At 44.0% G+C, this 23,453-nt stretch overlaps 1 protein-coding gene across 1 annotated transcript in view; it reads right to left on the bottom strand.

The window, feature by feature from the left end:
• The window catches only part of SFMBT2 (Scm like with four mbt domains 2), a gene marked incomplete at its 3' end in the record, with an annotated part of 115,845 nt that overhangs the window by 73,703 nt on the left and 18,689 nt on the right, over window positions 1-23,453 (bottom strand). Inside the window, exons 3-4 of the mRNA XM_084268316.1 lie at window positions 22,650-22,744; window positions 19,083-19,323 (exon numbers count right to left, since the gene is read on the bottom strand). Of these exons, the coding sequence (XP_084124442.1) occupies window positions 19,083-19,323; window positions 22,650-22,744 (336 nt within the window). The remainder of the gene's footprint in view (window positions 1-19,082; window positions 19,324-22,649; window positions 22,745-23,453) is intronic.

Consider the following 23,453-nt stretch of genomic DNA (forward strand, 5'->3'; position numbering starts at 1 on the left):
TTGGACTTGATGGGCTCTGGAGGTCCCTTCCAACCCCTACGATTCTGTGATTATCCTTCCTGCTGTCATTCCAGGTTTCCAGAAATGATCTACTTTTATTCTCCCGGTCAAAACAAGCAAGTTGACATGCAAAAATTTGTCTCAGTGACCACAGGAGACTTTTCTTCCTAGCATCCTTTGAGTCCTTTACAGACATACACACTATTCCCCTTGGGTTTCTCCACTCCTTAATTAACTGTTATCTTTTTAACAATAAAAAAGCAGCGGGTGGTTTGGGAGTTGTTTTTCATTTCTCGAAGCTTACTCTGGCCTTACTCCAACCCAGCTGTGAGAACTACAGGTGGAAGAAGGTGGATGTAGGATGCTGTGGGAGAACAGCGTGTGTGTGAGTACTGCCAGGGTGAGCCACTGCTATTACACTAAAGTTGGGGGGGTTTTGAATGATGCAAAATACTGCAACAGTCGTCTCTATTAATTAACTCTCTGCAGCTCATGAAGTCTATCAAGACACTTTGCCTATCAAGAAATAAGTGGCTGGAGGGTCACCACCAGCAAACTAAGAGTCATTTCCATGCAGTTGAATCACAGAACATGTTAGGTTGGAAGGGACCTTTAAAGGTCACCTACCCCAATCCAGCCACACAGTAAGCAGGGACATCTTCACCAGATAAGGTTGCTTAGAGCCCCATCAAGCCTGACCTTGAATGTCTCCAGGGATGGGGCCTCCACCACCCATACGAGCAACCTGTTCCAGTGATCTACCACCTTCATATTGAAGATTTTTTTCCTAATATCCAACCTAAATCTCCCCTTTTCTAGTTTAAAACCACTACCCTTTGTCCTATTGCTACATGCCCTTGGGAACAGTTCTTCCCCAGCTTTCTTACAGGCGCCTTTCAGGTACTGGCAGGCCACTATAAGGTCCCCCTGGAGCCTTCTCTTCTCCACACTGAATAACCCCAGCTTCCTCAGCCTGTCTTCATAGGTTCAGTCGGTTCAGCTGTCTTCATTCTAAACACAACATCACAGAAACAACCCCGCTCTTCTCGAGAGCCCACTGCAATGGTTTTCTGTTACAAGTTAAGCTGCCCAAGATCAGAAGAGAAGTTTGCCTAATAAATCCCAACAGCGTAGTGGCCTGTGTGCCATTAACCTGTATTAGCCTGCCTTGATCGACTGTGTACTACAGCCTCCAGTACCCATCTCTGCTGCAGTAAATGATCTACTCCTAAGTACTGTGATTAATCACTTCCCTTCAGTTAAAGTCAATATTCTACTTGCACTGGATTATTTAAATTTTTTTTTAAAAAGAGATAAAGAGGAGAGGTGTGTTGACAATGGGAAGCGGCTCTGCTCTATCTTGGTGGCATTATCTATCAATTGCAATCAGATTATGTAGATAAAGAGCAGCAGCAAATTCTTCAGCTCTATTTGCACTTGCCATGTCCCTCTGCTGTAAGAAGACTTCATGCAACTGCAAGCGGCACCACACAGCCAGGGACCAACGAGATGCAGAACCACTCTCCCTTGGGAGTACAGGAACTGGGAAGGAAGGAGAGCACAACACAATTGAGAGGTGGCAAGAGATGATGGAAGCCATCTCTTCCCACTCAGCCTTCCAAGGATGCTATCAACTCACTCATCTGGTCCCTCAATATAAGTACAAGTCACCTGCAGCCATCTGGCCTCAATAGGGTGGTATTAAGGATGAAGCCTTCAACTTTTCAGAGTATTTACCACACATAATTCTATTTATTTTTTACATTCATTTCACCTGGAACACAATTTTGTAGCTTTGTTCTCTGACTAGGTACCAAACAACAGAAACACCCCCGTTACCATTACACCACTGTGAATGGGGAGGAGCAGCCACTTGCAACTTAGGTAGGAAAAGATCTTCCAGACACAAGCGTTTTTACTTGGGTCAGTTATCTGTTCTCTTGTATCTCCAGGCTTATTATTCTGATTTTCCCATAACATCCAATGTGGTAAAAAAGAGCCAATTTTATTATCTGCTACCTGTGTGATAAATTAAGAGGAAACCTAATGCACAACTACAAAGGCCACAGCGTTTCGCTCAGAGCAAGTGGTTCCTACTTAAAAATTTCTTACTTTCTCTTTACTTTACAAAAACTTCTTACTTTACTTAAACAGTGATTGCACACTCTTTGCGTGCAGCAATAACATTGCTCTCATAGCAATAACACTGCTCTCTGATAAATTCAATCCAAGGGATGAGGTAACTAAATTTCATTTCTATCAACAACAGCCTTATAAATTAAGCAGGAATGGCTGACTTAAACTGTCTGAAACATGTAGAGTTCCTGGAAGGTATTTCTGAAAGGCAGGCAATGCCCAGTGTTTGAAAGCTCCGAACAAACCGTATCACCATAGGGGTTCCTCCATCATTAGTATCAATGTCCATTAGGGTGACAGCTCACTGTGAAAATGAGCATCCAAACTCCACGGCTCTTGCCACTTAACCCCAAGCCTTGATTATTTTTTCCTCCACTTGCATTAAGCGCCCTGCTCGGCGTGCAGAAGAGACGTACCATGTGCGATGAGAGCTCAGGCTCCCAATCTGAAGACCCAGGAGTCTTAATGAACGCCTTGTCAAATCAGCACTTTGGGAGCATTCAGGGAGGGGGTGAACCTGGTATTTTTGATTGTAATTTCTAAAGCCGTTTTTTATCCCATAGAGATTAAAAAAAAATACATAAATTGTAAGAGCTCTGTTTTTCAGGCAAAATCAGCACCTTAACGAAAGTGCTCAGGAGCATCCCAGGTTGCAGAGCTCAGCGTGCGGCTGCAGGAGATGAGTTATGAATGTGCCTACGTGAGCCACAAGTACACACACCAGATTCCCTGCACAAAACTCAGATAATTTCTTCCAAGTTGTAGCCCCCTCTTTGCAAAAGCCAAGGCAGTATTTAGTCACCTTTGCAGGCAGGCAGAGATGCACAAACACTGTAAAATCCTGATTTAAAAGTTTCACAAGCTATTGGTGAGGATATATGGGCACTCCTTGCCCATCACCACCCTGGCAAAGCCTATATGTAGTATTTCATATGCTCCCCACACTCTAGTTCAAGAAGAAAAAACGTGGAAAAAGGTACCTATACAAATCAAAATACAGTAATTTCTGGATAAATACATATCCAAGTTAGCATTCACAACAACAGCCACTTGCAATATTGTGATATTGAGCACAGCCATCAGCTTGGTTCATACTCTGAATTAGTATCTCTACTGTTGGGCTCACACTGGTCCATGACAACAGTTGTTTTCAGTTGTTATGGGGGTCTTTCACATAATACTGCATTGCACCAGATCTCTCTACTGCTAGAAAGTGGAGCTAGTGGAGGAAAGGAAGTCTGGAGGTTACCTGATCCTCAGCTTTGCAAATGGACACGAGAGGCACTTTTATGCCCTTTGGGATCTTATGCTCTTTTATGCTCTTTTATGTTCTTTTATGCTCTTTTATGCCCTTTGGGATCTTTTATGCTCTTTGGGATCTTATAGGGCAGCCCCAAATGGATTCTGTGGCATAACGTCTAAAAGTTATAGGCCATTCTGTAAGGGGATGTCATTGCAGTATAAATATTGTGCCCAAGGCTCTGACCTCACGTCTCCAAACTCCATCCAATTATCTCACATACGAAGCGCCTCTTCTCACTTCTAAATCCTGTGGTCCCTCTCTGAAGGCTATTCTTTGGAGACATCTCCGTGAAACACAACAAATTTACAACAGCACAATGTTCTTACATAAAGCATAAACCAGCTCACTGCACAATTACCTTTTTTCTTTTTTGCTGGCAATGCCAACAGTCTACAGCAAATACTCACTGTGAACAAAAGCAGCCGAATATGGAAGACATATACAGGGACCTGATCTCCAAGAAACCCATTCTGGGTTTGGTTTTTTTTTTCACTTTCCATCTTCTACAGACAGATGAAAATTAGCAGGGACCATGCTTGCAGTTTATCATATGCTTGATACACTACAGAAGAATAATTAAGAGGAATCTTTCTTAGCTCTGGTGGGAAACACCAATAAAAAGTTTAAGAAGAATGCAAGTTTTGGTTAACAGTTAAAGGGGACTTTTTTCCATTGCCAAGTTCAGCAGATGTGCATGAGAACCAGCAAACAGCCAAAATCACCTTTTCTCACATTTTCTGCCTTTAGACAAACAGTACAAGTCTAGACTCACCTCACCTTACACGACCTATGTAAAACTCAAGTGTCTACTTTGAAAAGAAAAGCAAGCCTGGACCTTCAGCTGGGACCAAAAGCTTCACCCTGGGCCAACACAAGTGCGAAGATGCATCTCAGAGATGAGAGGCAGAGGGATACCTTGGGGGAAAATCCTGAAAGGATTCAGCAGAAGACTTGAGTTGGTGAGGAACACCAAACACTGTGGGACTCAAGTTGGTGAGGAACAGCACTGCAAGGTACAAACAGGAGAGCAGGATGCACTAGGTCTAATTTAAAGATTTTTCCAAATCTCACTGCTTGTGCCCAGAGCATGGGACACTACTGGAAATCTCACCATCCCCATGACCCAAGACAGCACTCTCCCAAATCATGGCAATAGCCAACAAGCCTATTGTGTTGTGAGGCTGAGCATCCACCTTCTGAGCCTCCACAAAGTAGAAACCTGGGTGGGTTTTTTTTTATAAACAAACCACTTTATTTCACACTTTGCAGTATGTTCTGCAAATAATCAGAACTATATTGCCAGCCTCTAATGACTGAATCCCATCTAATCACTTTGCAGCCCCTCGGCTGCGTGACATAAGCGCCACAAATCACAGCTTAGAAGGCCTTATGAGCATTCATCACACATCCTCCCCGAAATTAATGGTACAGTCAGAGCACAGCCAGGCCCCATGAGGTGCTTAACATCCTATGCACAAGATGTAAATTCATAATCATTATCGCAACACCATCAAAGACTTACTCCATCAAGGCTCGTTCTGCACTTGCTAAACATGTGTTTTCCTCACTCAAAACTAGAAAAGGGCTTGAACTATAAATCCCAGGATCAAAACCATCCCCCAAACTTTGAAGACTTTAGATCTGAATCAGAGATCAACGTGGAACATTACACAAGGCATCATCTGAAATGAGAAAAACAATGTTACAGGACTTGAAATGCCAGCAGGAGCTGCTGGCAAATGGAAATGCCAGGAAAAAGCTTTTCCACAGCGCTCCAAACCTCCTCTGAATTATAAAATATTTTTTTAAAAATAGCTTCTCCATCACTCTGGGACACGCTGACTAGAACACAACAAGGCTCTGATGAACCCAAATGCCTTTCCTACTAAATCAAAGGCTTCCAAATCTTAGTACAGAGCTACAGTTCATTCAGCTGATTTGTGAGCTCTTATTCCATCTTCAGCACACAAAATTTCCTCCTTGGGGTGGGTTTTTTGGCTTCTTTGTCCCTAAAAAAAATCTGTAGATGCTCTGCAGGAAAGGGGGATTTCAAATGGAGACAAATGCTGATGTCCAGGCTGACAAGCTCAAGGACAACAGCAGAATATGTTGCCTCACATGCCCAGGGACTTGTCAGTGACCTTCCCATGGCTGCTTAACATTAAGAGAATGACAGGATTTCCTTCTTGGGCTTTTAGGCTCTGTACTCATCATGGCACAGACTCTTCATTAAAACATATACAACACATGGCAGGATAGTTTCCTGAGTTTGGAAGGGTTTTCCCTGGTTACATCTTTTAGATCAACTTCAGCACATTAGGAAGTTGCTGCATTTTTACACCATGACCTTAAAAAATTGGCTTCCCCCACGTTTCTTCATCCATTCCCAATTGTGACAGTGTAGGAAAAAGCTTTTTTTTTTGTTAATACAAACACAGAAGGTGGATGCTCTGCTTCACAACACAAAATAAACCACCCATCAGGAGGGGTTTCAGTATGTCCTTAAGCTTATTTGCTTGTTTGTTCAGATTTTTTTCTTCTTTCTGTGACCAAAATCAAACAGAAATGAGAGTGCACACACACAGAAACAAATTATTTGGACATTCAGAGCAAAAGCTTTCTGATGTTATGCTAAAGGGCCAGAGTTGTCCCAGAATCTGGAATCTGGGTGATAGGAATTGATTTTTGTCCTCCAGGAAAATGCTTTATGGGAGCATCACTTAAATCTCTGCACTGCATAACAGCTACCTCCATGTGCTCCAGGAGCATATGGTCTGCTTCAAGGAAGCAAGCCCCGTCCATGGTGACTGGGAGACCACATTATCATGGATAATGAGGGAAAAATCAAGTGCAAGTCACAGCTGGCTCAGGATCATGCTGGCACTTGCATCTGCCACTAGCAGCTTCCTGAGCTCACATTATGCGTGCTCCTCATGAACGGAATCTGAGGTGCCCCTAGGTGTGTCTGAAGGAATGCTCTGCTGAAGACATGACACTAGACACATTGGCTCATCCTTGGCCTGAAAGAGAGCATAAAATCCTCTCAGGTCTGCTCAGCTCTAATAGATGTAATTTAATCTTCAACTTGATCAAAAAAGATCCATTGAAGAAACATGTATGTCAAATCTGGCTTGCTCTGGATCAAATCCCTCATGCTATTTATCCTTCCCAGCTCCTACAGCAATGCACAGAATGTCATCATCTTCTCTGAAAGATCCATATGGATGTTAGGGGGTTTTTAAGTCTCCACGGGCATCTCCAAAGGCAATTCGTTAAGTGTGTAAAACCCAAAGTAAAACACTGACACACTTACCACGTTAACTAACTAGGCCTAGCCTTTCAATTGAGATGGCATTTCCATTCCAGAATCCTTCTGGGCAAAATTATGGTAAATGGGGAAAGGGAAATTATATGCAATTACCAAGAATGGCTAATTAGAATCTCTACTTATTTTTAAAGAACATTTTCTACAAGATGTATTCAGCTGGACATTAGTTAAGTTGACCCTGTCAACAAGAGAGCAGTTTGCATACAGTGTTATGCTTTCAAGGTCAACCTTCCTGTCTTCCTATGGTTTCTGGGCTTTCTATCTCCACATCTTCAGATATGCCCCAAGAGGTGTGTGAGTGTGGAAGAACCACCAAAAAAAGGCACTGATGGATATTCAAAGTGTGGACATCTCCACAGCTCCTCAATGATAACGCACCAGGTCACAGATCTCAACTGTTACACATTTTGTTCTGCATTCACGTAATTTGCAACAGAGAGATGGATTATGTCAACTAGTGGCTCAACACAGTGCCCCAGAGCCAGTATTTCTAAAACTTACTGTCTTCTGGGGTGCGTTAAAAGGAGCACGGCCAGTAGGTCAAACAAGGTGATCCTCCCCCTCTACTCTGCCCTGGTCAGGCCCCACCTGGAGTATTGTGTCCAGTTCTGGGCTCCCTGGGATAAAAAAAGACAGGGATCTCCTGGAGAGAGTCCAGCGGAGGCTACAGAGATGATTAAAGGCCTGGAGCATCTCCCCTATGAGGAAAGGCTGAGTGAGATGGGGCTGTTCAGCCTTGAGAAGAGAAGACTGAGAAGGGATCTGATTAATGTTTATAAATATCTGAAGTGTGGGACACAGGGGGAAATGGCCAGCCTCTTTTCAATGGTCTGTGGGGACAGGACAGGGGGTGATCAAGTTGGCTTCAAGTTGGAGCACAGGAAGTTCCGCACCAATATGCAGAAGAGCTTTTTCACAGTGAGGGTGACAGAGCCCTGGGACAGGCTGCCCAGGGGGGTTGTGAAGTCTCCTTCTTCAGAGATATTTAAGACCCCTCTCGATGCCTATCTGTGCAATATGAGCTAGAGAACCTGCTTTGGCAGGGGGGTTGGACTTGATGATCGCTGGAGGTCCCTTCCAACCCCTATAATTCTGTGAATCTGTGATTCTCAACCAAATTTTTTACTAGGAGCCTCATCAGGACTTAAACTATAAAATACTTTACGTTCTTCCACACCTTGGCACTTAAACACCTTGAGAGGAGGATTTTGCTGTTTTGTGTAATGGATGGAAGGGGGTTTTTAGCAACAATTGTTTGCAAACGAAGATTTTGCCTGAAATGGTCTCAAACGTACCCTCCAAAAATCCATCCCACTTCACCACCTGCTAAAGAACAAGGAGATCTCAGGAAATCTCTACTCACAGAAAATCCCAATGTCTGCCCTCAGCCTTTTCCTGCAACATTTCCTTGGAAATATAGCTTCTCATTCACAGTCCCTGCCTTACTCTCTCCCATTACTCTTTTTCCTCCCCTATCTTTGTTCCTCCAGCAAAACTTGTACTAAATGTCAGGTCCAAAACCAATGGGTTAGTCACAGCGGCGGCTGCACTGTTATCCTCTGCACTGTGAACAGAATTGCAAGCAACAGAAGGCAAAGCCATAGGGTCTCAACTGCTCATCTTAAGCTCTCTGAGCATCCCGAACGGAGCTCGAGTCCCATCAGAATGTGCTTTCCTTACAGGAGGCCAGGAGCTGCAGCAGAAATTGGTTCTGTCAGTCAACTCTTGCAGCTTAGCACTACTGCAAAGAGTTTTGCTCCATCAGGCCTTGCCAAAGATGAGTGTTTTTGCTGTGCTTGAGCTTTGATCTGTACAGACATAATCACATGTATTGCCTAACACTTAGACAAAAATTAAAATTCAGGTCTACATGGGTTTGGACAGTCACAGCTTCCTCAGTTTCTGATGTAAACTGTCCTTGTCACTGCCCATAGCACTGCACAAACTTTATGGGGACACTGAAGCATCCATTTCAGTTCCCAAAGCTACGCAGTACAAAAGCAAGTGTTTCCAGATCTGGGGTGGGGAAGGGTGGGTGGAGAAGAAAAGCACTTTTACTCCTTCTCATGGCAAAGGAGCTGAGAAATGCCCCGTTCCATCTACCTGTGTCCGACCCCACCGCCCCAAGCAAAGACGTATCCAAGTTTGAGCAGATCCTCAGTGCATTTAGCAGTCCTACCCACAGATACCTTCCCAGAGTTAGCTTTACTCCCCCGATCACCTTTGCTTTTACCTCCCTACTGTGACTTATTTGCTCTTCGCTTGCCTGGCCCAGCTGTGAATGAATCAATTGGCTACAGTCCTGCTGTTCCCAAGGAAAAAATCAAGTCTCTCAGGACTTTTTTAAATGCACCGAGCAGAGTTAATGCATATCCTGATCTCCTCCTGGACATCTGCTGTGACAGTCAACCACAAAGCAATGGCACTAGCCCCAGCTTGGCCAGTAGCCTAAACTGGAAGCACATTTCAATCTCCTTGCATAAATCCATTCAGCAATCCATCACAGGAGTGTGTAAGCCTTGCTGCCCACCTGGGGTCAGATTCCAAAGCACTTTGGCTATTTCAGGTCCTTCAAGCAGCAGCTAACTGGGTGCTAAACGCTTCCAAAAGTCAAAGTTATCTTGCTTGCATTCCTAAATGACCATTACACTCTGTTTGATAATGAAAACCTCAGGCTGGGGTCCTGTAACACCTACGGCTGTGATGGTAGAGGATGGCTGACTCCTCGAGCTGCAGGAGCAGAAGAAAGTCAGACTGTGCTTTCTGCCTTGAAACCCCAGATGAGCACCACAGGGGCAGGATGAAACAGATCTTTCTTTGATATTCAAGCATCTTCCAAACAGGAGAACAGGTATCAGGAGAAAACAAACAGGTCCAAGTACAGTGCTGTGTACAGAAATGAACTAATATCAAGCTTGACTGAAAAAGTTGATTAAATTAGTTTAATTTAAAAGCCCAAACAAACCCTGAAGGAGGTTCTTTGTTTATTGCTTTTTACCAACAGCATGCGTTGCTGAAGAAGCACCATGTGGGCATGAAATATTTATTCATTAAATCTTTCATAAAGCTCCACACTATCGGTTTCACTCAGGATATATTTATAACTTGTCAAAGTCCACGAAAATCACTGCTTGTCTTTCCCCCACCTCCATCCCCCTCCAGACTGTTTATGAAAGGATTAGGCTTTCAGTTTTCATCGCAATAAGGCTGATCCTCAGCTCCACTGTTGCTTGTACACAAGGTGCTGCTTCTTTATTCATAACAGGATAGTTAAAATAGTTCAGCTTTCCCTGCACCACCCAAAAGGGACCGTTAGCAGAGCTGCAAACCACACGGCTGCTTTACTGTGCTCCTGCTGTGGGAATGGCAGCATCATTCATTTAAGGAGGAAGGCACTGTGCACCGGCAGCAATACATGGAAATCAAAATCAGGACAGACAGTCCACCCAAGCAAGGGAAAAGCAATTAGAAAGTATATTCATTTCAGTATCGGTATGTCCAAGTCATTTGTTCTCAAACCTCACTCCATTGGTGAAACCCCCTTTTTGAACCCTTCCTTGGCTGTCAGCCAACCTAGAGATTAAACCCATGCTCCAAGTTGGGTTTAATAACACACCAGTGTACACAGTGCTGTATTATCCTCACTGTTAGCTGTAAAACTAGGTAATACTGCTGTGCCAGGTTCCCTGGCTACATAGCTCAGGCCAGTAGAGGAATGAGGATAGGCTACACTTAAAAATTAAGATACATTCTGCCCATAAGTGTGCAAAAACCCAGGATCTGCATTAGGACTGTACAGGGACAACTGCATCAGTGAAGCTGCCACCTCCCTAAGAAGCTGGATTGATATCTTATCTGTGCATGAGCCAAATGTAATTTCCCTAAATAATCCTGGGAAATAAAAAAAACCAACCCAAAATGGATGCTGAGCAGGCACTTCGGGTGCACTGCAGGATCCCGAGCAGATTTGGTGGCTGCAGTCACTGCCTGCATCCCTGCCTCATTAGACCACGGGCTGTCTGGTCAGGCCTGCTCTTGTTTCTCTTACTCCATTTGTTTGTGAGAATAAATAAATATAAATACAGCACAAGCAGATGTCGTTGTCCCTAGAAACTAGGCTTGCTGGATGTGTTTCTGCTGAAACAGCTTCTTACTAGAAAATTAGGTTTTGATTAAAGTGTGTTCTTTTCTTGCTCTTAATAAACAGAGCCTTCCTCATGTCTAAGCTTTGGGCTTTTTTTTTTTTTACTGGAAACCTAAAGCATCTTGCATGGCTCCGGATTTTCAAATGCCTGATCCTCAAGGGCTGGGTTCTCCAGGCACGACAGCACCCCATAGTGCATCGATGAGAAGACATCTCAGGATGTCTCCACACAGAGAGACCAGACCCTCACCAGAGAGTTAAAACCAGGGAAAAGGGCAAGGAGGGACCAGCACCCTCATATACGTCCCACAAGGCACTGCTGCAACTCAAGACATCGCTCAGGGTATTTAATCCCAGAAACAGCTGTCCTGACATTTTTGAGGGGAAAACCAATTACATCTTCCAAAGGAAAATATTGATGAGAACAAAGCAGAAGCTTCACATTTATGGGGTTTTTTGAAGGATAAAAACACCTTTTCTAAGTCAGTTCCACCAAAAAACTCAATAGAGAAGCACAAAGAGTGACCTCAGCTGATGAGGCTTCACCCCAGGGGAAATCTTCCCTTTAGCAGAGAGCCCAGCAGAGACCTCATGGCCATGAACCTAATCCACAGGGTCATTGCAGAGCCAAGGCTGGAAGCCTCATTGTAGGCACGTTCCCTAAGGACCACCTCCAACACAGTCCCAAAAAACCTGAAACAAAAGGACCTATGTTTAACCAAGCATTGATTTTCCCTCTCCCCCTCAATACCCTCCATCACTCACAGAGGTCTCAGCTAAAACTAGAGGAGCAGAAACCTCACGTTCCCCACTCACACAGTGTTTCTTTGTCCGAGTTTCACAACAGAAACACCAGGATAAATCATTTACTCCCAAGTCCACCTTTACAAACATGCCAACTTCTCATCCCTGCAAGGTTTTCAGCAACTATGCCTCGAGACCTGAAAAATTATGTTAAAAGGAAAATCATACTTGAAAGGTTGACCTCAAGCCCCACGGAGCTGTGGATGCTCAGAAATTCTGCATTCGATAAAGCCTCCAACTCCAACATTTTCTAAAGCCTGTCCCACTGGCCAGGCTATGCCTCATTTGCAGAGTGGCTCAACAATTGCTTACATTCCCAAAGGACCTGTGGGGGCCTAATACACTCGGTTTACCCCAAAAAAAGCTTTGCTTGGCAGTATTAGGTCTTTCAAAAGTACCTAAAGCCAGCAGCACATACAGTTTCACACAGTAGTGAAAAGGCCATTTTCCTGCCCTACCAAGACAACATTATCCTGATGCTGCACAAGCAAAGGGCTAACTCCTAAATTTTCACATCCCAGGCTGAGACACCTGAGTCATGTCAAGGAAGGGAAGGAAAATCTCCCTTATGTGCTATAATGTAAAGATTTTCTTCTGGGGAGCAAGTCTGCAAAGGGCTGCACAGGGCCGGCGGGGAGATGCTGAGCCACGATACGCTCCAGCAATTTCCAGCTGCTGCAAGCTCCCAAGAGGCACCAGAATCAACTGATGTGGCTCCTAAAGGGGCAAATTTCAGTTCAAACACCCCTGGCTCTTCAGCCAAAGTTGGCATTATTTTTTTACACACACACACACACCCTTTCCCCTGTGCCATCATTAGAAGAACAAAGAAGCTACTTTTTATATGCTCGTTAAGTATAATCTGCTAAATGTTCTATGGCAATGCATAAAGCTGCCTACTATGCTAATAGAATATTTAATTGACATTTATTTGCTGACTAGTTATTTATGCTAACGTCATCCCTGCATAATCAATAGTCAGCTAAAGTCGACTTGAAAAGCACGCATAAAGCACTGTACTAGCAGTCATTTGCAGTATTTAAAATTAAGAATTCCTGCAATCTATTTATATTAGGTTAGTCTAAACTTGGTTTTGATGGCATAAGAGGATAAGGATTGGGCAAGTAAGATATAAAAATTTTAAAAATCTATATACTACTACAGAAATATTCAGAGTCTTTGACAGTACAACCTGCCAAAGAAGATTTCTGAGTTTCATTTTACTTGGCTCAAGGGTCCAGTTCTTAGCTGATGTAAAACAGCATAAGCTCAGTGAATGCCTACTGATTTTCTGCAGCCTCAAGCTCTTAGAAAGTAATATTTCAGGTGAGCCTTCAGTGAAAGAGCTAAACCAGTGCCAGACCTGCTCTCAATTATATCAGTGGAAAAGCAAACTCATCTCAGATAAGTCAGTGGAGACAAGCCAGCTCCTCACAAAGATAAAAGAAGTCCACCCAGCCCATCTGATCCCTCTACCTGCACTACTATCACAGACCTGCAGGCAAAGTTTAACTTTTATTTCCTCTGGGATGAGTTACCCAGGAGAAGTTGGCTTTGGTTAAAAAAAAAAAAAAACCACCATCTGTGATCACATTTGCTTAAAGAGAAGCTCTGGAGGCCTTCATCTATCTTCAGAAACATTATCTCTGTGCCACTCTCTGAAGAACATGGGACAAGCTTTGCAGACACAGGTGACCTCCCAGAATGATGCTGAGAGGCAAGTGCATTAGCCACATCTCCACCACTGCCACCGCCAGCTGTGACCCTCAGCAAAGCCTGCTGTGCACTTCAGGAGTCTGGAATAACATCAAATCCACACCCCAAGCAGAAAGTGACAGCTCAAGGCTTGCTCTTCTCTTTGCTCCTGCCTCACCATCTCCCCTTACTGTTGCTGTTCCCAGCCTGTGCCCCGTTTTCTCTAAATCCTGCTGTAGCCCAGGCCCACCACCTGCTCTAACTGCTGCACCCACTGATGATTCCCCCTAAGCCCTAGCAAAATGGAAAACCTGGTTCAAAGTTTACTTATTTCTTCAGTCTATTTATTCACCTGACACCTTCCATACCAAGTGCCATGTAATACAGACGACCACATTTTGACTATGCAGAATCTGGTGAGTCCTCATGCCATAAATTCTGACACGGCCAACCAGACCCACGTTTCCCCTCCCTCACACCACTGATCTCAAAGAGCAGGATTTGGCTCTGATAGAATCACAGAATCATTAAGGTTGGAAAAGACCTCCAAGATCGTCTAGCCCAACCATCCCCTATTACTATACCTATATTACTAACTAGATAAGTAATACTTATTAAGTAGATTCAGATAATCATATAAAAAAACCTTGCAACAAATTGTCATTTGAAGGCCACTTGTTTTGCTGTGGTACAAGTTTTATCCCTTTTTTCCTTCATATTCTACCCAGGATCAGACCCAGCACTTGGAACCTGAGTGAAATTTCCCTCGTTTGGCTTGGACCTAGGGCCAAAGTGTCCTGGTTTCAGCTGGGATAGCATTAATTTTCTTTCTAGTAGCTGGTACAGTGCTGTGTTTTGGATTTAGTATGGCAACACTGCTGGTAACACACTGGCATTTTCAGTTGCTGCTAGGTAGTTTTAGTGTCTAAACTAACTCAAGGGCTTTTCAACTTCTCATATCCTGTCAGGTGCACAACAAACTGGGAGAGCACTGCCAGGACAGCTGACCCATACTGCCCAAAGGGATATTCTGTATCATATAACATCATGCTCCATATATAACTGGGGAAGCTAGTCAGGAGGCTAGACAGACTGGGCATCAGGGTGTGGGCTTCCCTTCCATACATGATGAGCAATTGCATTTATGCATCACTTGTTTTATGTTGTTGTTGATATTATTTTCTTCCTTTGTTATCCTATTCAACTATCTCAACTCACGAGTTTGTTTTCCATCCCCTGGAGAGAGCGAGTGGCTACACGGTGCGTAGTTGCCAGCTGGGGTTAAGCCATGACCAAAAGTTAACCTGACCTGAGACACACATGAAAACCTGTTTCCAACAGTGACCAAATGATGATGTTTGCCTTCATGGAAAGCCTAGGCACCAAAATGCTTTATGTCCACCACTCTTAGTGCATATTTGATGGTGAAGCTTGATGAAGCTCAACCACGCAAGATGGACTCATTTCACCCCAGGATCAGGCTTTTGAGCTTTAATCCTCCTTACACTGGTATAACAGAAGTAAAAGTTGCTTTCCCACACATAATCCCAGTATGACTGGTCATCTTGATCACCAAATCCAGGGACAGGTGGTGTCCAGAGGTCATCCCATGTGTACCACTTCACTGTAAAAATCAAAACACAGGCCTGGTTCTCTCCCTGCTGTATCTCTTTGCATCTCGTCTCCTCTGTTTCCTGGTTTACACGCCGAGCAGACTCAAGCTCACCACATGGATCTGAGTGTAGAAATGCCCTATTTGAATTTCCATCTGTCAATAACATTAAAGTAGAACCACTGTGGCAATTACAAGTGTACACAATAATCTTGTCGTCCAGTGTCTTTAGCGCATCCCAGAATGCATTAAGATAGTGCCAGGAGAGATTCAGCTCTGTTGGCTCAGCTGTAAATCTGCAATCTGTACAAAAACAACCAAGTGTCAATCAAAAGACGTTCCTGCTCTCCACGTGGTTCACAATGCATAATTTAGCTACTACGCTTGTCAGGTTCTCCACGCTGCTCTTCTACCCGATGGTAAATGTGTTCACGAACCCAACTGTCATCAACAAAGGAAAACAGCACATGGAAATAACAGGCTAAAGGAGGCAAGAGACCTCTTTTCCTTTCACAGTTAAAGGACTTGCTCGTAAGGGACAGTTTAGTTGGACTTCAATTTTTAATGCTCAGCGGGTAAAAGATCTCAAGGGATGGAGGATGTCGAAGAACCACCGCATCAGCTCTGTGCTAAGGAGGAAGATAGTGCTTGGGTAAGACACAGGAGGAAATAAAGGCTGTCCCTGGTTGTATGCAGGTTAATAAAACAAGGAAATTTTAACTAACTGGTGGAAAGACTATGTCACATCCCACCCCTACAGCAGAGAAAACAAACCCTACTATACCACCACAGCTTTGCCACTGGCAATGAACTCTGAAGCAGGTTGTCCTTCCTCATCTGAATTACAATGGCTGAGGGGCCTTGTCAGAAAGGATGAAAATTTCACATTCAGCCACATCAGGCAGTGGCTACCCACTGGTCTACACCACAGCTGATACGCAATAAAAGAGAAATCTCTGTCCCAGGACGTGACTTTAGAGCTGATCAGTGCCAAAGCTACAGACCATAAGGACAGCTTCACACTTGCCTCAGCTAGTTCATGAATAAACATCCAATTCATTCAAATGAGTTCTATATTAACTAATTTAAATAATTTTCATTTTGCTTTGAATGGTAAACAGATCTATTCTGCCAGGATAGTTGAGTTTGCAATTCAAATTACACACCGATTTGTAATGAGAAAAATATAATTAATGGCAAAGCTTGAAGTAACTACAATTTTACTCCTTTGATTTCCTGCAGGGAAGGAGGGGGTGGAGGGTGAAGCTTGCAGGCGCGTATGCACTCACATCATCCTTTCAAAAGCCAGTACATTTTCTTGCAAACTCAAGTATTTGGCTTGAGCAGCCCTATTGCAGCGTGCTGCACCACAGTGCCACGGGAGGACATAACATGACTTGACATTATACTCACAAGGCCCCATGATGCAAGACTAACGTCACCCAATAAATAACCATGCAACAGTCTGTAAATTAAATGACTTCCTTCTATTGGGATCATAAACAATAATTATTTGGCAGCTGCCCCTTAAAGGCTCTGTGCGAGAGGAGCATTAAATCAAACTCTATTGATTTGCTAAAATGAATCAGCCTGGTTTTTCACATCTCCCTCTCATCTAATGAAACCTTTCGTCTTATCACCCTGCACCATTCTTGTCCAGCATCACATTTATAAGATGAGCGCTAATCAGTCCAATCTGATTCATAAGCAGAAACAAAAGCACTGTCCCAGTGCTGGTATTCTGCCCGTTAAACAAGTCCTTCTTGGCAGATCTACCTCTTCACCAAAGCGTTCAGCTCCTGATTAAAATCAAATCCTAATGACAGATAACTGGCGCTGGCCGTGCTGTTTGCATGGTCTTGCCAACAGATATCCTCGTTGTAACCAAGATGTGTGGAACCAGGCCCCTCAGAAAACAGGCCCATGGAATTTGATGCTGGCTTTTGTTTCTTCCAAAGGTTTTGACAACAAAATAGCGTGTAATACTAAAAAAGGCAAAAAAAAAACCCTCCACTGAGTTCATAGAGAACATCGTTTTCTCCACAATCAATGCAAAGTCTGATCCTGCAGCTAAAACTCTCAGCGCTGCAATTAAGCTTGGCTTGTTAAGCTATGTTCTCTGATCAGAAAAACAATTAAGCACAGAACAAGCTCCAGACATCTGCATACAGTAAGTCTAGTGGTCACAAGTCTCTTTTAAAAGCTGGTTCTCCCTACAGAAGACAAGGGGTACTTTTGAAAACCCAGCTTCTACCCTGTGGTATCCCAGTGGGAGATGCGATCTTCGGAAAACCCACCTCTGACCACAGGCTGAACCCTATGGGCAAACACCCAGAGGATCTCTGTGATTTATGAGCCCACTTAAACCCTCTTGCTTTTCCAAGTGAGACAAGTTCTGAAGACTCAAATCCCCCTGGGCATTTTAGATGTCTCATTCCAAAATACGACTCAAGCTCTTAAACCTCTTCCGAAATTACAACTTATGCCTTTAAACATATTCTTTCTGAAAACTACACTAAGACATATTCAATAGAGATTATTCACTGAGAATGGCAGTGGGAAAAAAAGAAGGAAAAAACCCAACAGGGCAGCTGCCCAAATTTAAGACACACAGTTACATCACCCAGCCAGGGGAGAAAGGAGGTATGACGCACTGCACATTTGCAGTCATTCAAGCAAGACAATTCACATGAAGCAGCCACAACCCAAAGAGCAGATTCCAACATTTCCATGAAAAGCAGTTGCCTCCAGTTATAAAACAATCGTTATTTTCTATTACAACAGTCGATAGGATCTCGTACCCCTTGACCCTGGCATTTTGAGATTTAGTTTACGGCACTGTACACCTTTCTGGTAACATTGATTATAATCCACGTAATACAAGGTAGTTTAAGAGAGCAATAAAATAAAATACCTAGCCCTTCTCACATCAGTTTGATTTACTAGTGCTAAGCCAACAGATTTCTCAGCCGTATTTGTCTTCAAGATTTCAATCCTCTTTATTCAAAAGACACAGACCAGAACAAAAAGGGAAGTTTAGCTCAGAGTTCAGCACACACAAGGCAGGAAAGAGCTCATTTCAGCTCTGACTCAATGACCATGCCTACAGATCACTTGAGCGTGGAATTCAGGGAACACCTACACCAGGAGAAATCAGATATGGCAAACAGCACATGTACTTTTTACAATGGCCACACGCAACAGAAAGCAAAAGAGTAACTTCAGCAGCAGAATCCCCAGATGGGAGTTTTCTTAAATGTATGCACAAGCTGGAGGCTAAATATTCATCTTTTCCTCCCTTGATCCCCCCCAAAAAAGGGATATATGGTGGGAATACATACAAGAGCGACAAGTATGCCTCTCTTGGAGCTACACAGTGGTAAGGATACACAGCTGTTCCATTGCTGTACACAGCCAAAAAACCCACCATTTTTTCTTACACACTGGGGATCGAATTATATTATTAACAAACTGTTTCACACAGGCCATTTGGTAGCATACAGCTCTTGCATTCGGCTTTTGTGCATCTAAGAGATGATCATCAGGACATGTCCTAACCCACGGCAACCAAATTTTGCTACCTTTAGTCACAAGTATCTACTGCTGGCATTACAAGGTGCAAAAATCTGGCAGTAGAAGGTTTTAAACTTTCAGTGCAAAACACAAGTGCATGGCCAACTTGTGGTTTTGGTTACACCCAAACTGATCTTGCTTATTTTAGTTTATTCTTACCCTGAATTTCATCCTTCCTTCCTGCAAAAACAGGACAATTTTGTCCTCTAACTGAAAGTCACAGCTTTACAATTTAGTAGAAAGTTTCCTTGTTATGACAGCTTCCTAAAGGAGCACCTTCTGCTGTTACTAACTAGGGCACAAATGACTCTGCTAGAGGGTGACTAGCAAACTGAATCACCCATTGACCTGTGGCGACCTGACCTTGGCTGCATCATCCAACACCAGCTGATGATCCGGAGTACCCTATCCAGACCAACTGGAAGTCTGGAGATTAACCACCAGCCCAATAGTAGGGCATGCCCCTAACAAAACACACAGAACTCACCATCTGGAGGCATCAGGACCTTGTTATTCTGTGTACACCAGCCAACGGGGTGAAGATCTGCTGTCATCACGTCACACCAGAAATCCGCCCTGCGGTCATCTCCATAGCCACAGTAACGAAGCAGTAAGAGCTGTCCACATGTTGTAATGATCGTTGCCACCCAATATGTGTCTGGATTGCTCTTGTTGGCCACTTCTAATTTCATTCCTGGCTGGAAACTGCTTTGAAGGCTGATTTCAACCTTACAAAATGAGAAAGGCATGGTGTTACCTTTTCTTCTTCACAGGAAGACCCCCCTCCCCAGCTAAGCAGGATTATGCTGCCCTTAAAGTGCCACTATGAGAAAGGACATGAGTTGATTGTGCTTCTTAATCCAATCACTTCCTTCGCAATCTGTCTGGGCATGGCCATTCCTGCTTCACTGGCATATACCACGTAATGGAAGGTCCCACATGCTCCAAAGAGGCCCTCCAGCAGTGGTAAACCCAGCTGTGCTACATCTAAGAGAGGTCAGGCACCCACCTTCACATCAAGAATCTCAGTAATGCCTGGGAGAAAGGTGGTGTAACTCAAATGACGTTGTACTTCCTACTGCACAGCTCTGTCAGGCAAATCACAGGACAGATGCAATGTAGAAAGGCAGGTTCTAACCACGTCTAGAAGTTAAGCCCAACTGTAATAACTAGCCCTATAATAACACTGAAGTACCTCTTGAGGCTTGACAAGCATCAAGGGACGAATGCTGTACCAAGCAGACCAAGTAATGTGTTTCCACTAAATCCATTCACAGCAGCTCAAGCCTCAACACACTCACTTCCCCAGAACCCCAGTAAAATAAGGTATGACCTGTTGCTGAAAGAAGCACGTCTTTTGGGTCACTGTCCTGCCATTTGATGGAGATGTCATTTCTATATATCTCACCAGTCTCAGGTCAAATATAACTTGCCTTAGGATGCTGGAAATGCCAGTGCATCTCTTCAAGGACACTGCAGGGACTGCTGGTAAACACTACAGCCTGCTGTGGGCACTTCCCCAAGGGCCAGTGGGATGTCTTTAACTGCTGTAAAGAACAGGTGACTGGTGGTTCACTGGTTCAGGTGCCAGCTTTTTTTCTTCAGAAAAGCATCCAAAACGTAGCATGTTAGTCCCTATGAGATGCTTAAGGACAGGTTCTTCTAGGATTCTTAGTACCTTATCTCCTACTGAAACCAGAGAGATTATAAAGTCTGGTTTAAGACCATATCTAATTAACTTCTTGTTTAAATGGCAGGTTAAGAAAACTCTTTTACTTACAAATATAAAGTGGTCTGCTTGGTCATCTGAGTACTTGTCAGATTTGGGGATGCCAAGTTGCAGAGAAAACACTGAGCTCCTCTGGGATGTGAGTAGTGCTCCCTCACTCCAGCTTATGACATGAGTGCTGCCCAGCCAAAGGCATTTATTATTTGCAGGCTGCAATGCTCCATGTGCCTTTACATGTGTGAGCACTTCCACCAGCATCAGTCAGAGAACAGCTGAAGAAGGAATCTCTGGAGAACATCTCAGATTGAAAAAGGTTTATGACATCCACTGCTTTACTTAGTTGCAAGATAGGATCCTAGCTCTTGTGATGCTAAAGGTGCTCATTAATAATGCAGGATACGTGTTCATTTGTGTTTTTTCTCCTTGTGCTCAAAAATAACAAGTGGTATTCTAGAGGCAAGGGACTTAGGACTGGAAATCACAAAAAAAGTGAGGAATCAAAGTGATATCTTCTCTGACAGCTTTAAAGTTCTTAGCCAACCCAATTTCTTTGAGGATCAAGTGCCAGGTCGTGAAGCAGAGTTCCTAAGGACTGTTCCTAGCACTAACTTGCTTCACATTAACAGTCCCAGGACTGAGATGCTGTGAGATATCAAAATCAAAAGGATGAAGAGGGCATCTCCACACACCTCAAGACATCCTTAAGGGCTTCATGAAGCACAAAACTTTCATCTGGGTCAGGGCCCAGAGCAGAAGCTTGGAAAAAACTGCTCTCTCCAGACTGCTGCTGGACTAAGAGTAAACTCTACAATAAAACTCTAGCATTGCCCTGTAATTCTCCAGCATAGAGAATTTAAGTCCTTCATCCTGCAATATCCTACTCTGGTCAAAATGGAAGCAAAGTAGAGGGTAGGTGGAGGATTGGTTTTTTCACCTGTAGGCAGAAAAGATACTTTTCATCACTGCATCTTCTTACCCCTTCAAAACAAGCCAAGAAACTACTTGGAGATAAAGTTAGTTTAATGGCAGGGATGCAGTCATCCAGAAACTTCTCTTAAAATAACAACAGGTTCTTCAGGAAGTTTTCTCACTGCAGTACAAATACACTGCTCCCAAAGGACATCTCTGACACCAAACAGATTCAGTGTACAGCAGCCCAGAGCATCATAACTACCAACTTCTCTCTTCATGATGAAGACATCCACATCCCCCAGAGCGTGCAGACCAGCTAAGTGAAGCTGAAGGAAGAGGAGCTGGCCAATGAGCACATGCAGCTACAGTTCTGACAGGTCATCTAGGAGGGTAAGTAGCACCATCTTCAGGGGACTTGCAGCTGACAACAGAGAACCACCATGATTTGTCATGGCTTGTCTCAGATGAAGGCATCACAACACCTTCCCCACTAAGCCCCAACACTGCTGGCAGCCCAGTCTTGTGGCTGGATGACAAAGATGTCCCAGAAAATCTACCAGTGTGGCACACATACACACCTTTATGCTGAAAAATTCATGTATCCACTTAATTTCCGTCTCTTGTTCTCAATGTGACATCACACACATGGAGCTGAACAGAACAGGTTAAACAACTGGTGGTGGATGAAGAAGCTGGTCCCCAAACAAGAATATCCTTGACCATGAGGGGCTCTTTTTGGAGACAGAGTCCTTTTTGCAAAGCACACTCTGATCTTCATCAGTCAAGGTATTAGAGATCTCACATGCAACTTGTGCTAACATGGACCAGAGCCACAGACCATGCTGTAACTACCATGGCTGGCTGCCTCAGCCATGTTCACCCAGGAAAAGCATGACATACCCAAGGACTTGTTTCTCATGCTCACGGAGCATCATCTCCAGGCAGGAGGCTGAGAGATGGTTTCCTATGGACTGTGCTGGGCTCTAGTGCTGAGTGACCCTGCTAGTCATTAAACTAAGTATTAAGAGGGCAGCTTTGGAGAAATAAGGCATTCTGTGAGATGAATCTCTATGGGTTGGGATGGACAGCAATGAATAAGCAAAACAGATTAAAGAGAAGAAAAAAAAAGTGCATTATAAGCAAAAGTAGACCACTATAAGCCCTCAAAAATGGAAAATTTGAACCCAAAGCAAAGAATAAGGCAAAAAGCTCCAAGCTGTGACTGCAGGTGAGGCAAACACATCAAGTTCACCTAACACCAGCTGAGGGGCCATTCCTATGCAGGTTGCTGCATGCACAGAGGGACAATTTCTCCCCAGAATGGTCAGACCCCACTTCAGCTCTCCAGGGACCCCCCGAAAACCAGAAGAGGGAACTCACGGCACGCCAGCAAAGCTCAGAGGAAGCACGTACGTGTTTGAAGGAGGTGTGGGGAGCAGCACTGGCTCCTGTTTCCTCCAGGAACTCGTCCCAGTTGAAGTCTGCATCCTCGATGCTGGAGCCTTCATCTGTTTAAAAGCAAACAAAACAAGAAAAAAAAAAAAAAAGCAGCCTCAAACACAGCCAAAGAAGGCAAAAGTTGTGTCAAAGAGTTCAGGGTGAGAATAGCAACCAGTATAAATATCAACACAAGGGAAAACAGAAGGCTTGTTTTCAAGATCTGTGCAGATCTGTTTTGATCGGCTCTTACTTGGCTTTCAGCAGACCTGGGGACTTGAGCAGCCAACACTCTGAGGCCAGAAATGACTCTTGCTTTCATGGCAGTGGGGGAAGAAATGCATCATACTGCAACAGACACTTGGACTCTTAATTGGTATTTGAAGACTCCCTTGCTGCACAGGAAGCTGCTGCCTGCTCACTATCACAAGGGTGCAATGGTCTTGCTCATGCCCCCAGATCAAGTCACCCACCCAGCACTGTTAATTGCAGCAGTGCCCTTGGGACAATATTACAAGTTGCTTCTGTTGGCTGAGCAGTGTGTAGAGCAAACATCCCAACCCCTGGTGCTGGACAGCCCCAGTTTTGGTGCTGCCACCCTTTCTCTCCCTCCTCAGCAACTCTCCATCAAGAAATTTCAGCTGAGACCCTTTTGCCTCCCTCTTTCCCCAAGACTACAGCTGCTTTCCCCCAAATCCCCCAGCACCCCTCACCAGACTCTACTGCCTTGTCACAGAATCACTAGGTTGACAAGGACCTTTAAGATCATCGAGTCCAACC

This window comes from Gallinula chloropus (genome assembly GCF_964237585.1).
Source record: "Gallinula chloropus genome assembly, chromosome: 1".
NCBI lineage: Eukaryota > Metazoa > Chordata > Aves > Gruiformes > Rallidae > Gallinula > Gallinula chloropus.